The sequence below is a fragment of the Phoca vitulina genome, unplaced genomic scaffold (assembly GCF_004348235.1).
Source record: "Phoca vitulina isolate PV1807 unplaced genomic scaffold, GSC_HSeal_1.0 scaffold1, whole genome shotgun sequence".
NCBI lineage: Eukaryota > Metazoa > Chordata > Mammalia > Carnivora > Phocidae > Phoca > Phoca vitulina.
This window is the reverse complement of record NW_022589704.1, coordinates 61,317,137-61,335,810: the sequence shown is the minus strand read 5'-3', so window position 1 is coordinate 61,335,810 and position 18,674 is coordinate 61,317,137. Positions and strand designations below refer to the sequence as shown.

Sequence of the window (18,674 nt, the reverse complement as noted above, 5' to 3'; positions counted from 1 at the left end):
ATCAGTTCTGTTTTCTGGGAATTCCTCTAACATTGTTAACATTTTGAAATATTTATTTCCAGTTTCTTTTTTTCTGAATATATATTCTGAATTTTTAAATACTGTTTGAATCATACTATACCAGTTTTAGAATCTGCTTTTTAAAATTAACACATAACAACCAAATTCCCACATCATTAAAAATTCCTTAACATACCTAATTTATGTATTCATTCCTATTGTTAATCTTTTAAATTGTTTCTCCTTTTCTACCATAATATCAGATGATGTATTAAGCAGTTCTTGACATGTCAGATATAATCTCAGAACTCTAAAATAACATGAAAACATATATTTTATGTTTTAGTCATTTACTTTATAAATATTCACATAGTGTCAGGCACTGTGTTACATAGCACAACATTGCTTTTTGGAAAGATTGTACCTATATAAGCTTTCACTGGCAATGTAGGGATATTCCCATTTCTGTTAATCTTGGGTATTATCACTTTAAAAACATATTTTGGGCTAGTTTGATACATAAAAAAATGGATTCCAAAGTAATAGAAATTTGTTTAGTAAAACAAAAGTAAAGTTAACTTCATATAAATGTTTCATGTTTACTAGCTATTTGTGTATATTCTTTGTGAATTATATGTTCAGAACATCTGTCCATTTTTCTGTTGGCATCTTATTTTAAAAAAATTATTACTAAACAGATGAACATGGGGAAGGGAAGGAAAAATAAAATAAGATGAAAGTAGAGAGGGAGGCAAACCATAAGAAACAGAAAGTTTCTGTTTCTCTAGGAAACAAAGTTGTTGGAAGGGAGGTCGGTGGGGGGAAGGGATAATTGGGTGATGGGCATTAAGGAGGGCACTTGATGTAATGAGCACTGGGTGTTGTATGCAACTGATGAATCACTAAATTCTACCCTTGAAACTAATAATACGGTATCTGTTAACTAAATTGAATTTAAATAATTAAAAAATCTGAGTGATTCTTTACAACTTAAAATAGTAAACCTTATTTTTTCATAGGTGTTTAAACTTTTTTCCAAAATATGTTTGCCTTTTAATTTTATATTACTTTTCTTGAAATATTAAGGTTTGAAAATTTCATGTAGCCAAACCAATCAAGCCCTATATTTATTATTTTTTCTGGTTACTTTTATACTTAGAATACCTGTCTAACCCATCCAAGTTCTGGTGTTTACCTTTAGAATGTGTTTTATTACACATTCTATTACAATGTGTTTCCTGCCTTAGGGTTTGCAATACCTACTCATATATTCTTTGTAGAATTTTCTTATGGGATGATTTTTTAAAATATTGGAATTTATTTTCATCAGTAGTAATGCGTGAAGATATAAAATTTATTTTCAAATAACTAGCTAATTTTTTGGCAATTTTACATCCCATGTGTTATATACTAAATGTTTGTATCTTATGATCCTAATGAGGGACTTTCCACTTTGTTCTGTTGACCTACAAGCCTATGTCTGTGATAAAAACATTCTATCACAGAAGAACCATTCTGGTTTACTTATTGAGGAGATATGTTACGTGTATGTCTCTGATTAGATTAGGCTTCACTCATTTCTTCTACCCCCGATCCCATCCCCTACTTCCCAATTTTTCTTTACTGTTCTCACCGGCTTATTCTTCCAGATGATCTTTAGAACCATTTTCTAAGCCCTTCCCTTCACTTGTGATTTTGATTAGAATTATCTTAAATTCATAAATTAATCTTGGGAAAATAGTTATCTTTATAGTAGACAGTTTCCCAACTAAGAACGTTCCCCATTTTTTTAAAGTAATTATTAAGCCCAACGTGGGACTTGTACTCATGACCCCAAGATCAACAGTTGCATGCTTTACCAACTGATCCAGCCAGGGACCCCAGGACATTCCCCATTTAAAAAAAAAATTTTTTTGTGGGGGCCCGGGGGTGGCTCAGTCAGTTAAGCATCTGCCTTTGGCTCAGGTCATGATCCCAGGGTTCTGGGATCGAGCCCCACATTGGGCTCCCTGCTCAGCAGGAAGTCTGCTTCTCCCTCTCCCTCTGCCCCTCTCCCTGCTCATGCTCTCTCTCTCTCTGTCTCTGAAATAAGTAAATAAAATCTAAAAAAATAAAAATAAAATAATAAAATAATAAAATAAAAAGATAAAATTCCTTTTTGTATCATTGTAGTTTTGAAACATTTCTTAATTATACATTCTCAATTATTTAAATATAAAGATTGCCATATTTTTAACAAGTATATATGAATAATTATAATAGAGGTATAATCTGAAGTATAGTTTTCCATGCATATGGAGATTTAGACTGATTTTAAATAATTGAAGTTTACTGCAATAATAATAATAAGCAAATAAGTAATAGCAAAAAGTAATTAACCTCTAAATTTGAGAAAGATTGCTTCCATTACAAAAAAATTGTTGACACATAACAAAATAAATGAATTAGGTCTTTAAACTTTTCAGTTGCTTATAATATCCCTATTTTAAGAAACTATATTTAATTTATTCATTTGGGGATACTTTTATTTTCTATACCTAAAAGCTCTGTAATTTGTTAGTCTTTAGGTCATGACGCAAGAGGTTCTTAAGCCTCTTTGAGTTTTGTCCAGTAAAATGTATCTTTGCATAGGGGTGAGACTGGGCTAGTTTAAATGGATCCATAAAGTTCCTTTGAATTCTAAGTATGAGTCTTTTGTCAGCTATTAGATTTAATGCAGTAGTTTGATAATCCAAAATCATTTTTATTCTTATTTATTTATTTATTTAAAGATTTTATTTATTTATTTGACAGAGAGAGACACAGCGAGAGAGGGAACACAAGCAGGGGGAGTGGGAGAGGGAGAAGCAGGCGTCCCGCTGAGCAAGGAGCCTGAGGCGGGGCTCGATCCCAGGAGCCTGATGCGGGGCTCGATCCCAGGACCCTGGGATCATGATCTGAGCCAAAGGCAGATGCTTAACAACTGAGCCACCCAGGCGCTCCCAAAATCATTTTTATTCTAATTAGTTGTTAACAGACCTGTTTCTTACCACTTTCTTTTTTATCCATAGGTCAGCAAGGATTTTTCAGTGTTACTTTCCTCTTACTCTTTGGGAATGGGTTTTATCCTCTTTGCGTATTTCCTTTGAGTCATTTTGTTCATTTCACTAAAGGAACTGTGGTAAAACCAGAGAAATACAAAAACGTGTAGGATTTATAGGCCCTAATCTCATTAAGTTTGTAATTTTCTATGATGTTTCCTCCCTCAGTGCATTTTATCTCTCTCTGTATGCTCTGTAGTCTTAGCTGTCCAGTTTTTGTCTCTTTTTCCACCTGTTTGTCCATCTAGCCATCCATTCATTTTTCATTTTTAAATTTATTCCGCTGGTTTTTATAAACTGTTTTAATCCAGGCGTCAGGGAAATGATGGCAAACAAGATATAGCTTCTGTGAAAGGTTTCCTTTTTTTTCTTTTTTTCTTTTTTCCAGGGCACTTAACAGTGTAGAGGATGAATTAGAACATAAAATTGGGGAGATTGAGTAGTGAGAAGGCAGTGGCTATAGAATGACAAAGAAGAATAAAGATAGTTGTTAGGACTTACTGACAATTAAATATGGAGTAAGAGAAGATAGGTTCAGGATATCCCCAAGATCCTGCCTTATTTATTCATTATATTTTTATTGTGTGTATATTGTATTATATTAACTCAGACATTGTGCTACCTGCTAGAGATTATAATAAATAAGCCACATCAAGACTAAGAACATAGAAGGGAGAGTAGATTGGTTATGGCTAGGGGGGGATTGTTTGTGTAGAATAGAGTAGAATGATCATGAGTTCAGTTTCAGGCATGCTCAGGTTGAGCTGCCTGTTAGATATACAAGTGGAGATAGTGAATATTCAGATAGAGAGTTTAAGAGAGTCATAGCTAAAGATACAGACTTGGGAGTCATCAGTGTATAGCTGGTGATTGGAGTCATGGGTTAGGAAGTCTTTCAAAATGAGTCCTTTATATTAAAAGAGAGTGGGAATTGGAGCCTTGGGAAACAGCACCATTTCTAGGTTAGTCAGAGGAAGAACTTGTCAAGAAAACTAAAGTAATCAGAGAGTTAGAAGGGAACCTGGGAGAGTGTTTCACAAAAGCCAAGAGAATTTTCTAGACAAAAATGTTCAACCATATGCAGAGTTAAAGGTCAGTAAGATAAGGATTGAAAAATGTCCACTAGATTTTGTAATTAAGAGATCATTGTTGGCCATGTGGAAAACCATTTTTTGGGGGGATTTGACTAATAGATGAGCAAATGGTAGCCCCTCCCGCATTTTTTAAAAAAGAACTTTGGTCTTATAAAAAAGAGAGACTGGAGAGACAAATAGTAGGTTTCATAGCATTAATGGAAAGTTAGCTTTGGAGAGGGAGACAAGTAAAATAAAGGGGTATCGGGGCGCCTGGGTGGCTCAGTCGTTAAGCGTCTGCCTTCGGCTCGGGTCATGATCCCAGGGTCCTGGGATCGAGCCCCACATCGGGCTCCTTGCTCGGCGGGAAGCCTGCTTCTCCCTCTCCCACTCCCCCCTGCTGTGTTCCCTCTCTCACTGTCTCTCTCTGTCAAATAAATAAATAAAAATCTTTAAAAAAAAAAAAAATAAAATAAAATAAAATAAAATAAAGGGGTATCTGTAGAGAATGGAGACATTTAAAGAGCTGTCTTCCTCTGGCACTTAAAAGCTTCAAAGCAGTGCTGTCCATTGCCTGACATATAGTAAGTAATCAGTATTTGTTGAATGATGGAGCCTAATAAAAGAGTTGAATAATTTTTGTTCACCCTAAATCTAGTCTGAATTATAGTTTCAAAATATATTCAATTCTTGAAGCTTAAGATTTGCTTTTGCTTTCTGACATAAAAATTAAACCTATGATTAAAAAAATGTATCCTTCTACAGGGTTTTAAAAATTCTTATAGGTCTAGAATGGGATCTGCTTTAGAATATATTCTTTTTTTTTTTTTAAGATTTTATTTATTTGACAGAGAGAGACACAGCGAGAGAGGGAACACAAACAGGGGGAGTGGGGGAGGGAGAAGCAGGCTTCCCGCTGAGCAGGGAGCCCGATGGAAGAAGGCTTGATCCCAGGACCCTGAGCTGAAGGCAGACGCTTAACGACTGAGCCACCCAGGCGCCCCAGCTTTAGAATATATTCTGTGTTTCTCATAGTACTATACATTCCTAAGATTTACTACTTTGTCTTTTATAGTGTGTTTTAAGTTCTGTTTTGGCTATCATTATCTTTTTTTTTGAAACTTTAAAAATTTTGAAGATTTTTTGAATTTTTATGATAGTCATAAAATTGAAACAACTTAACAAAAAATAAAAATCATGCCTTTTCAATATAACTTGCTTGTGAATTGTACCTGTTCTTTTTTAATAATGTGAACATTTACTCTGTATGCAAACTTTGTGATAGCAAGTATCCTGTATCCACTCTATTTATAGTGAAACTAATCCTCTAAAGTTCCAATTAATCCTTCATTTGATTTCTGTAATTTAAGAAATCAAAAAGACTCATTTCAAGTTAATGTATCCCAATTATTTACTTAAGTAAGATCTAATAAATTTTCTGTATAATTTTTTCATATTAGGCAGAGTCAAGGGAATAAATGGATACAGAAGATTATATTTTTAAGCAAAAACTATGGCCCCTTTTTCTTTTGAGATTTCTCAGATGTTTATGAAAGTTTGATTTCTGTTCCATAGACATATATGGGAAATATAAAATGAATTAGAAAAGATATACAATATTGTCTAAAGTGATTATGCATTTTTCTTTTAGGCAGGGAAATGAAGAACAACAGCCTGAGGTTCCAATTCTTTATCATGATGTTACATCTCTTTTGCTCATCCAGATCTTAATGATGCCGCAACCCTTACGAAAAGGTATGTCTTGATAATTATGATTCTTGGACTATATAGTATACATAATACTCTAAAAATTATGGGGACAAATATTCAGTCTGTTGGAAATGTTTTGAGATCAATGACTTTATTATTTTTTAATAATAGTAAATCATATATATCTAAAAGAAGATGACAGTGAAATAAAGGTTTTTTTTTTTTTCCTTATGGGTCTGTTCTTTTCAGGTTTTTATTCAATAATAAGGTAAAGATAAGGGAAAATCACCCCAAAGACTTTTGTTTTAAAAAAATTTAAAGTGATAATACAAAAATGTGAAAAAAAGAGCAGACTGTCAGCCTTAATGCCTCTACCCTATCTATATGCATAAATATTTTTTATAGTAGTAATCATAGGGTTTTTCAAAATGTGATACTCCATCATTTTTAATTAGTGTTAATATACTATCTTGATATTAACAGCATTAATACTATGATAACAATAGCATTAATATTATATTAGCAATATTTTAATTATTGTTCCATAGTCTTTGTAGTTTTCATTTAAAGACATTTAAAATATTCTATTAAATGATTAACCATTCCCTTTTGGTGAAAAGCTTTGTTTTTGTGTTATGAGTTAACATGAAAGAACATCTATAGGTGTATAAAGGCCTTGTTACTGGGGAAGATATTTTTTGTGTGTACTTCAACTTGATCTTTTGATAAAATCTTTTACCTGAGGGTATGAAGTGATCATTTATTTTAAACATAAGCAAATTGGTATTTTATGCAAATTATGATCCTCTCTGAGGAGTTAAATGTCATTAATAAACAGGCATAATATTTTATACTCAAACTGTGAATTTTTTTTTTTTTTAATTTTTATTTTAATCACCTGGTGTTCATTAAGGCCAAGTGCACTCCTTAATCCCCATCATGTATTTCATCCTTCCCCCCACCCGCCTTCCCTCTGGTAACCATTAATGTGTTCAGTATAGTCAAGAGTCTGTTTCTTGGTTTGCCTCTCTCTCTCTTTTTTTTTCCTTTGCTTATTTGTTTTGTTTCTTGAATTTGACATATGAGTGAAATCATATGGTATTTGTCTTTCTCTGACTGACTTATTTCACTGAGTGTAATACGCTCTAGCTCTACCCATGTCATTGCGAATTGCAAGATTTCATTCTTTTCATGGCTGAGCAAATATTCCAATATATATGTATATGTATTTATACACCCCCCCCCCACATCTTCTTTATCCATTCATCAATTGATGGACACTTGGGTTGATTCCATATCTTGGCTATTGTAAATAATACTGTAAATATAGGGGTGCATGTATCCCTTTGAATTAGAATTTTGTATTCTTCAGGTAAATATCCAGTAGTGTGGTTGCTGTATCATAGGGTAGTTCTATTTTTAACTTTTTGAGGAACCTCCATACTGTTTTCCAGAGTGGCTGCACCAGTTTGCATTCCCACCAACAGTGCAAGAGGTTTCCTTTTTCTCCACATTCTTGCCAACACTTGTTCCTTGTGTTTTTGATATTAGCCATTCTGGCAGGTGTGAGGTGATATCTCATTGTAGTTTTGATTTGTGTTTCCCTGATGATGAGTGATATTGAGCATCTTTTCATGTGTCTTTTGGCCATCTGGATGTCTTCTTTGGGAAAATGTCTATTCATGTCTTCTGCCCATTTTTAATTGGATTATTTGTTTTTTGGGTGTTGAGTTGTATAAATTCTTTAAAAAAATTTTTTTTTTATTATGTTATGTTAGTCACCATATCATTAGTTTTTGATGTAGTTGTATAAATTCTGTATAGATTTTGGATACTGACCCTTTATCAGATATGTCATTTGCAAATATCTTCTCCCATCTGTAGGTTGTCTTTTAGTTTTGTTGATTATTTCCTTCACTGTGCAGGAGCTTTTTATTTTGATGTAGTCCCAATAGTATATTTTGCTTTTCTTTCCGTTGTCTCAGGAGACATATGTAGAAAGAAGTTACTATGGCTGATGTCAAAGAAGTTACTGCCTGTATTCTTTTCTAGGATTTTTATGGATTCAGGTCTCACATTTAGGTCATCAATCCATTTTGAATTTATTTTTGTGTATGGTGTAAGAAAGTGGTCCAGTTTCATTCTTTTGCATGTTGCTGTCCAGTTTTCCCAACACCATTTGTTGAAGAGACTGTCTTTTTCCCGTTGGATATTCTTTCCTATTTTGCCAAAGATTAATTGACCATATAGTTGTGGATTTATTTCTGGGTTTTCTTATTTGTTCCATTGATTTATGTGTCTGTTTTTGTGCCAGTATCGTACTGTTTCAATTACTACAGCTTTGTAATGTAACTTGAAGTCCAGAATTGTGATGCCTCCAGCTTAGCTTTTCCTTTTCAGGATTGCTTTGGCTATTTGGGGTCTTTTGTAGTTCTATACAAATTTTAGGATTGTTTATTCTAGTTCTGTGAAAAATGCTGTTGATATTTTGATAGGGATTGTGTTAAATATGTAGATTGCTTTGTACCCAAAGCAATGGGTATGGATATTTTAACAATATTTGTTCTTCCAATCCATAAGCATGGAATGTCTTTCCATTTCATTGTGTCATCTTCACTTTCTTGCATCAGTGTTTTAGTTTTCAGAGTACAGGTCTTTCACCTCTTTGGTTTGATTTTTTCCTAGGTATCTTATTATTTTTGGTGCAGTTGTAAATGGGATTATTTTCTTAATTTCTCTTTCTGCTGCTTCATTATTGGTGTATAGAGATGCCACAAAGAAGAAAAAAAAGAGAAATGCCACAGATTTCTGAATGTTGATTTTGTACCCTGGGAGTTTATTGAATTCATTTATCAGTTCTAGCAGTTTTTTTGGTGGAATCTTTCAGATTTTCTATATATCATATCATGTCATCTGCAAATAGTGAAAGTTTTACTTCTTTCTTACCGAATTGGATGCCTTTTACTTCTTTTTGTTGTCTGATTGCTGTGGCTAGGACTTCCAGTACTATGTTGAATAAAAGTGGTGAGAGTGGACATCCTTGTCTTGTTCCTGACCTTAGGGGAAAGGCTCTCAGTTTTTCCCCATTGAGGATGATGTTAGCGTGTGTTTTTCATAGATGGCCTTTATTATGTTATGTTACCTCTAAACCTACCTTGTTGAGGGTTTTTATCATGAATGGATGTTGTACTTTGACAGATGCTTTTCTGTACCTATTAAAATGATCATATGGTTCTTATCCTTTCTTTTATTAATGTGGTATATCAAAATGATTGATTTGCTAATATTGGACCACTCTTGCAAACCAGGAGTATATCCCACTTGATGGTGGTGAATGATTTTTTTAATGCATTGTTGGATTTGGTTTGCTGATGTTTTGTTGAGGATTTTTGCATCTACAGTCATTAGAGATATTGGCCTGTAGTTCTGTGTGTGTGTGTGTGTGTGTGTGTGTGTGTGGTTTTATCTGGTTTTGGTATCGGGTAATGCTGGCCTCATAGAATGAATTTGGAAGTATTCTTTCTTTTTCCATTTTTTGGAATAATTTGAGAAGAATTGGTATTAGTTTTTCTTGAAATGTTTGGTAGAATTCGCCTGTGAAGCCATCTGGTCCTGGACTTTTGTTTGTTGTGAGTTTTTTGATTACTGATTCAGTTTCTTTGCTGGTAATCAGTCTGTCTAAATTTTCTGTTTCTTCCTGTTTCAGTTTTTGTAGTTCATATAAGTTTCTAGGAATTTATCCATTTCTTCTAGGTTGTCTAATTTTGTTGGCATATAGCTTTTCATAATATTCTCTTATAATTATATTTCTGTGATATTGGTTCATTGGTGATTCTGTTTAGTTGAGTCCTTTCTCTTTTTTTCTTGATAAGTCTGCCTAGAGGTTAATCAATTTTGTTGATTTTTTTTCTCAGTGAACCAGTTCCTGTTTTCATTGATTTGTTCTATTGGTATTTTTTTTTTTGTTTTGGTTTCTCTATTATTTATTTCTGCTCTAATCTTTATTGTTTCCTTCCTTTTGCTGGTTTTAGGTTTTGTTTGTTGTTCTTTTTCTAGCTTCTTTAGGTGTAAGGTTAGGTTGTTTTTTTAAGATTTTTTCTTCTTGAGGTAGGCCTGTATTGCTATAAACTTCCCTCTTAGAAATACTTTTGCTGCGTCCCAAAGATTTTGAACCATTGTGTTTTCATTTTCATTTGTTTCCATGTACTTTTTAATTTCTTCTTTTATTTCCTGGTTAATGCATTCATTGTTTAGTAGCATGTTAACCTCCATGTATTTGTGGTCTTTCAAGGTTATTTTCTTGTGGTTGACTTATAGTTTCATAGCGTTGTAGTCAGAAAAGATGCATGCTGTGACTTTGATCTTTTTGAATTTGTTGAGGCTTGTTTTGTGGCCTAATATGTGATCAGTTCTGGAGAATGCCCCATATGCATTTGAATATTATTCTGTTGTTTTAGGATGAAATGTTCTGAGTATATCCGTTACATCTGTCTGGTAATTTTGGATTGTTTTTAAATATAAAACGCATAAAACTTTACACGGGACACCTGGGTGGCTCAGTTGATTAAGTTGCCGACTCTTGATTTCGACTCAGGTTATGATCTCAGGGTCCTGGGATTGAGTCCCACATCAGGCTCCATGGTTAGTGTCGAGTCTGCTTGAGATTCTCTCTCCTTCTCCCTCTGCCCCTCACCCAGCTCGTGTGTGCACTTTCTCTCGAAAATAAATAATTAAACCTTTTTTTAAAAAAAAAAACACCTAAAATTCACCTTTTTAACAATTTTTAAATGTACAGTTCAGTACATTCATATGTTGTCAACCATCACCATTATCTAGCTCCAGAACATTTTCATCAGCCCAGAGAGAAACTTTGTATCCATTAAGCAATCACTTCCGTTTCTTCTTTCCCCAGCCTCTAGAAACCACTAATCTGCTTTCTTACTCTATGGATTTGCCTGTGCTAGATATTTCATATTAATAGAATTATACAGTATGTGGCCTTTTGTGTCTAGCTGCTTTCACTTAATGTGTTCACGGTTCATCCATGATGTAGTATGTGTCGTACTTCATTTCTCTTCATGGCTGAGTAATATTTCATTACAGGGCTATGCCACATTTTGTTTATCCAGTCATCATTTGATAGACATTTTGATTGTTTCTACCATTTGGCTCTTAAGAGTAGTGCTACTGTTTGAATACCCGTTTTTGTTTGAATACCTGTCTTTAGTTCTTTTGTACATAGCTAAAAGTGGGTTTGCTGGGTCATGGTCATTCTATGTTTAACTTCTTGAGGAACTGCCAAATTTCAGATATTTTTGAATGTATCTTTTTTGGGGTTTGGCTATGTATTTGAATTTCATTATTTATTTTGCAGTCTTCAAAACATATACCTTTTAATTAGCCTTATTGAATTTCATCTCTTTGCAAAATTAGTTATAAGCTGTTTAGGTTTTATGTGTTACTTTGGTTAGTTTTCCTTATTTTAGGGAAATAGTTGCTTTGGAGTTATGTTGGTTTGCCCTGACTGTGCTCTTCTAATTATACTAGTAGTATTACATTTTGAAATATAAACAATTTTACTTTGTTTTATAAAGTCTTCAAGATAGATAGTTTACTTTTTTTTAAGATACTGTATTTAAATATTTTACATGTATGCATAATTACTACATAAATCTGAAAAGCTAAAATGAAGGAAACTCGATTATAGAAATAGACTTATTTCTATAATTAATATTTATCTGAAGAGAAAAATAGTTCAGTTGATTGTAAAGGACCTACTGTATTAGTGTCTGAGAGCTGTAACAGGTGCATCTCCCTTATCATGAGATGACAACTATTGGAGCTAGCCCTCAATAGAAGGTGAAGTTAATGCCAAAAGAAGATGTAATACATTGAATTAATTGAACATAATAGATTAAATTCAGTAGAAACATATTCTCAAATTGTTTACTAAAATATTTGAGTCAAGAAAATTGATCTAGTTAATTTATAATGGCTAAATGAATATTTATTATATTATTTATTTATTAATATTTATTATTAATTTATTATACCCATCATACCACTGGCCTCCAAAAAATAAGCTTAAAAGTAACTTATGATATGTCCCTATTTTCAGGTATGCATGTTTAGTTCTTTTATAACTTAGGATCAGGTTTGGCTGTGTATAAGAGAGAAGAAACCCCAAATAACAAAGTAGCTTAAGTAATATAGACATTTTTATTTTTTCATGTAGAAGGAAGTCTGAAGGTAGGCAGGTCAGGTCCTTCTACTTCACAGCACTGTAGCCCTATGATGTGGCTCTCACCTTCGTGTTTCAAGGAAGTTGCAGGAGTTGCAGCCATCATAGTCTTGTTTAATAAGGCAGCAGGATGGAGAGTTGGGAGAGGAACTTCACCCCCTCTTTTAAGAAGTCCTCTTGGAAGTTCCACACAAAACTTACATACCTTTGGCTAAAGTTCTTCCTTCTTTTGAACCTCTGGGATTTAAAACATAAAATCATCATCTTTTTTAGGAAGGGTCAGTTACTCAGATTTGGATCATGTTGTTGTTCTTTTCCACGTCAGTCATTGAGGAATATCACGATTCTGTTCAGTCATGCCTTATAGGATAGAGATTCCAGGATTCAGTGGAACATCTGGTACTAGTGATTATAGACTATCATCTGCATCCAGCATCCAGAGATAGAAGGTTGCTTATTATTTCCCATTCACTTTAAGAAAGGAAATATTTCAGTCTTGCTTTGTTACAAACCAATGCTTTATAAATAAGAATAAACTGTTTATTTTAGAATATTTCAGCCATATATAACAATAAAGAGCAGAGTTTAATGAACCTCCATGTACCCACCAATTATCAACTCATGGCCAATCTTGTTTTATTTATATTCTCTCCTATTCCATCTTCCCTCCTACCCTGGGTTATTTCAAAGCAACTCCCGGACATCATATCATTTCCTCTATATAGTCTTTAGTATGTATCTCTAAAAGATAAAGATTTGTTCAATAAACATAACCAGAGTACCATGAACACATTTTTAAATGGACAGTTCAGCTTTACTATCATTAGATACCAAGTCAGTATTCAGATTTCTGTAGTTGTTATAAATGGTTTCTTATAGTTGCTTTGTTTGACTTGGGATCCAGACAAGGTCTACACATTCGATTTGGTGGTTATTTCTCTTTTAAATCTGTGGGTTTCCCTTCTCCCCTTACATTTTATTTGTTGAAAAATCTGGATCTTTTGTCTGTACTTTACTAATTGCATCCCCACGGTATCCTTTAATAATATGTTCTGTTCCCACGTGTTCCCTGCAAACTGGCAGATAGATCTAAACACCTAGATTCAGTTCTTATTTCCTTTTTTTTTTTTTTTTTTTTTTGCAAAACCACTTCATGGATGATGTAACATACTTTTCATCACAAGACAAATTCCAGATGTCTCTCTTTTCATGACATTAGAGGCTATGAATGATTGCCTAGATTGTTTTGTTTGTTTTTTGTGTTTTTTAAAAGATTTTATTTTTAACTAATCTGTACACCCAACATGGACCTCACAACCCTGAGATCAAGAGTCATGTGCTGTACCGACTGAGCCAGCGAGGTATCCCTATTGAGTGTATTTTTTTTTTTTTTTAGCATCCTTCAGAGATGATTGTTTTTTTGTTTTTTAGTATTATGAATGCATGGATTTTAACAAAGTTGATGTCTTTTATTCCCGGTATAGAATACTAACTGTTTAACCACTTGTGTTTGGTTCATGTTGGCTTGTGTCCTGATGATATGACCCCCGTAGTCTTGGATAGCTTTTTCAGACCAAGGCTTTTTAATTTGTGATTTAAGAGTTCATTAGTAGGAATCCATGAATCTCCTAAAATGATTTGGAAATTTTTGTATCTATATGTGCAGTTTTTTTTCTGAGAAGTTCCATAGCCCATAACCAGGTTTTCAGAAGGATCTTGACCCTTAAAACTGAGTTAGCTATAAATTCTCCTGAGGACTCCTGGTTATATACAGTATAAGGAATAATAAGGAAGTTGCTTTTGTGTAGTTGGAGAATCAGAAGCAGATTATAGTGGGATGAGAAATGAGAGGGCAATGAGGAAACAGCAGAGAGAACTGTCAAGAACGAATGTGGGGAGAGAGCACAAGCTGTATGTGGATATATTCAAAGGGGTTATTTTTGTTTGTTTTGTTAAGATAAGAGAGTTTTGAGCATGTTTAAATGTTTGCCATTTCTCCATTATTTACTTAATAATTCCTGGTGGTACGTTTACCTTGTTACCCTCTCCTAGAAGCCTTTCACTTAAATGAGCGCTTTTCCCTTTCCCATAATAACTCATCTATAGTTCTGTTTTGACACTTAACTCATTGTCATAATGGTAGATTTTCTTTTAATATCTCCTTTTCTAAACTATCAGTTCCTCCAGGACTTGCATCATTTTACATGTATCCCTAGTGCCTACCTGCTACATAATATGCTCAGTAAATGGTTGTAGAATGGATATTAAATATCCAGTTGTCTTATTTTCTGGTAAATTGCTTATTTTCTTTTTTGAAATTCAAGAAAGCTATTGCTTTGGTTTGAATCTTTGAATCTTATAGTGTGATCATTTCTCTATAATGTTCTTTGAGGATGTTGGCAGTTTATTAGACCCAAACCACAGTTGCCCTGAAGTATACCCAAGGGAATAGCTTTAACTACCTTATTAGTTGTTTGAAGGACTTGGAATCTTTTCTCAGTTCTATGTTGATTAATGCAAAGAGTCTTATTAAACTATTTGGGTTCTTCACTCATCAGAGAAAATGGAGTTGAGCTTATTACACAAAACACACCACAAATTGATTTTTGCTGTATACTAGACTTTTTGAAGAGAGAGTGTGTGTAGTTAGAAACTCAGATCATCAAAGAGAAGACTGAAAAGATTTGATGTTTATATGGATATGTGCAAAGATCTTCATGGAGGCAGTGGAATAGTATATTTCTTTATAGAAATTTTTCATGGTAATTTTAGGAAAACAATAAAATGATACCATCTTTAGATTATATCATTTTTACTTGTATGATTTTCCCCTTAAGGTTTTATTGTTTTACATGCACCTTGTCCTAAAAGAAAACTTGGAGCATTTTGTATTACCTTAACTCTAAAACAGTTTATGGGAAAGGAATTTCTGCAGGCATCTGAATCCTGTTTGTCTTCTTGTTTTATCACCTGCATTAAGCATGGTACCCATAGGCCAACCAGTAAATATCTCCCTAGAAGACTGTAGGTTCCTTGGATTACTTTTACAAAACCCAACACAAATGCCATTGCATAGAGAGGGTACCTTACTAAATACTTGTCTTATTTTTGAAAATTGCTCATCGCATGCTTATGTATTACCCACTGAAGAAACTCTGGTTTATTCAGATTTTATTGGTATCATTAAAGAGTCAAGGGGTTGTCTCAGTTATGTCAATACCCTTTGAACTATTTATTCCTTTTTTTTAGGATTTTATCTTGATGAAATTAAGTCAGAAATATAGGCAAAGATTTACACATTTTCTATTTAAAATGTTTTAATTTAATGAGTTATGAACTCTTTTAAGATTTTTTAAAAATGATAAATTGAATGTAAATAACAAAACCGATGACTTCATGTTCTCAAATAGTATAATGAGGTAGATATGGCATCTGTCCAGGACTTCAGAAACTTCATTTCACATGGGTGCCTGGGTGGCTCAGTCAGCTGGGTGTCTGACTCTTGATTTCATCTCAGCTCATGATCTCAGGGTCGAGAGATAGAGCCCTGTGTCAGGCTCCACAGGTTCTCTCTCTCCCTCTTCCTCTGCCCCTTCCCCCTAAAAAAAAAGAAACTTCAGTTCACAGACGTTTAGAATAGGAAGTAAGGAATATAATTTTCATTTTTGATCCTAAGAAAAAATTCACTTTTTAAAGAGCTCCAGGCTAACGTTTCTTCCATACCGAACTCTTGTATCTTATGTGATCAGTTTTTCATTATTGAGCAGCCTTCACAGCACCATGTTCCCCCACCCCTTTTTCCTGTCATGCGGTAGCACTATAAAGTGTACAGTCTGTTTGCACAGGCATTTCAAGTAAAGTAATGCCCAGAAATACCACTCATATATAATGCCCTCTCATTTTAAACCACATTTTTTTTCTTGCTTAAAAAGAAGTAATATATTTAAGGAAAATAACAGCTACTATAAGCATAATCTTAGCTTTTCAATGCAGCAAAGTATTAATTTCGGGTTTCAGTCATTTTTTTCTGCTTTATCATCATTTTTCAAGTATTTCAAATGGCAGTTTAAAGTCACAGCTTATGCTTAAGTTCCCACATTCACTCATTCATCCAATATTTACTAAATGCTTACCATGTGAAATCATTTTTTTTAGGGACTTGGAAGAAAACAAGGAATCACTCATATAAGATGTACATTGGGTCCATCGGTTGCTATCTTCTAAGGTTGCAACAGAAAACAAAGCCTTTCAAATCCAATTATCAACATTTTAAAAGGAAAGGGAAATTGGACATCTACTCTCTCTCAGTCAGTGTGCTTTTAAAAAACCCAAAACCAAAACCCCACTATCAAACCACCTGAAGGTGAACACTGGAAGACCATTACTTTACAGTGAGAGACTACTATCATTCTCTACCTTCAGAGGGTTACCAAATCCTGTCTTTTTTATCATTTAAATTTCTCTAATTTAACTCATTCTCTCCATCATCATTATTCTCCCTTAGTTCAGGTCATCTAATTTCTCATTTGTGGTACTTTTGCTATCTGCTAATAGGTTGTCTTGCCACTAATCTTGTCTTGTTTCAGTCCCTTTCTCCTAAGAAGCAGCCGTGAATATTTTAGATGGGTCTTGTTTTTTTATCCATTCTGATACCCTGTGTCTTTTGTTTGGAGCATTTAGTCCATTTACATTCAGAGTGATTATTGATAGATATGAATTTAGAAACACTGTGTTACCTGTAAAGGTGGTGTTTTTGGAGATGTTCTCTATTCCTTTCTACTCTTTGTTGCTTTTGGTCTTATTTTCCCCCCACTCAAAGAGTCCCCTTTAATATATCTTGCAGGGCTGATTTAGTGGTCACAGATGCCTTTACTTTTTGTTTGTCTGGGAAACTCTCTCTCCTATTTTGAATGATAGCCTTGCTGGATAAAGTATTCTTGGTTACGTATTTTTCCCATTTAGCATGTTGAATATATCCTGCCACATTCTTCTGGCCTGCCAAGTTTCTGTGGACAGATCTGCTGTGAACCTGATCTGTCTTCCCTTGTAAGTTAAGGACTGTTCTCCCCTTGCTGCTTTCAGGATTCTTTCCTTGTATGTTTATTTTGTGAATTTGACTATGATATGTCTTGGTGATGGCCAGCTTTTGTTGAATTTAATGGGAGTTCTCTCTAATGGGTTTTGATGTCTGTTTCTTTCCCCAGATTTGGGGAAGTTTTCAACAATAATTTGCTCAAACCTTCTGCCCCTTTTTGTCTCTCTTCATCTTCTGGGACTTCTATGATATGAATGTTATTATACTTTAAGGAGTCGCTGAGTTCCCTACGTCTACATTCGTGATCCAATACCTTTCTTTCCCTCTTCTTAGTTTCATTATTTTCCATAATTTTATCTTCTACATCACTGATTCATTCCTCTGCTTCATCCATCCTTGTTGTCATGGCATCCATTCGGATTTACATCTCAGTTATAGCATTTTTTAAAAAATTTCAGCCTGACTAGTTTTTAGTTCTTTTATCTCTGTAGTAAGGGATTCTCAAGTGTCTTCTATCGTTTTTTTTTCAAGTCCAGCTGGTATCCTTATAATTGTTGTTTCTAATTCTAGTTTAGACATCTTACTTATATCTGTTTTGATTAAATCCCTGGCTGTTACTTCTTCTGTTACTTCTTCCTTTTCTTTCTTTTGGGGTGAATTCCTCCATCTTGTCATTTTGGAGGTCCAAATAAAAAAAAAATAAAGGAAAGCTAGATCCTAGGTGTGTTTTGGTCTGCTTGTTAAGAGAAGCTTGATTTAACAAATAAAAAAATTGCTTTTTCTGTATCAAAAACAAAAAAGAAAACCAAAAACCCAAGAAAACCCCAAAGGAAGCTAGATCCTGCTTCTCCTAGAGCTGAAGCTTTAAAGCTCTCTATGATCGGTAGACTTGCTGTGGGCAAGGGGTTTGTACTGGTCTTCTGGGGGAGGAGCCTGCTGCTCTGATTCTTAGGTGGCCTTGCCCGAGTGGAGATGCACCTGTAGGGTGCAGGGAGGCGGGGCTTGGTGTAAGCAGCTCTGGCTTCCATTTGGTGGTGCTGTTTTGCTCACTGAAGTTGGTCAGTGTTGATGGGGGACAGAGTTGGTGGGGGGGGATGGCTTCAACCCACTCTGTCGTCTCAGGACTGAGAGCTCATGCCCATCACTCCTCAGGAAACCCTCACAGACAAGCAAACAATTACCCTTCCTGTGTCCCCTGCTTCCATCAGATCCCTGCCTTCACCCTGTCTGTGTCCAAGCTGAATGCCTGCCAGGTGGTACAGCACTCCTGTATTTTATCTCAGGCACGGCTAAATTTCAAAACTCCAAACTTCAGAGACCCCCTGAAGCTGGACCTGCACTGATCCTCTGGGGGAGAATCTTGCTGCTCTGTGGCTGGTGCCGGCTAGTCCCAAAAAACAGTCACACGATTGCACAATGGTTTGGAGTTTATGATAAATCATAGCACAAAGCCGCTGCGAAGGTTTGCTGCCCTCAGCCAGCTTCTTTGTTCCTGTGCTGGTGAAGAGGGTAGCTCAATGGCACCTGCAGGGTCT

The 18,674-nt window shown here is 34.6% G+C and overlaps 1 protein-coding gene across 1 annotated transcript in view; it reads left to right on the top strand.

The window, feature by feature from the left end:
- Positions 1-18,674, top strand: part of UBR3 (ubiquitin protein ligase E3 component n-recognin 3) — a 178,567-nt gene that overhangs the window by 126,337 nt on the left and 33,556 nt on the right. The window contains exon 24 of the mRNA XM_032401120.1: positions 5,805-5,908. Within this exon, the coding sequence (XP_032257011.1) occupies positions 5,805-5,908 (104 nt within the window). The remainder of the gene's footprint in view (positions 1-5,804; positions 5,909-18,674) is intronic.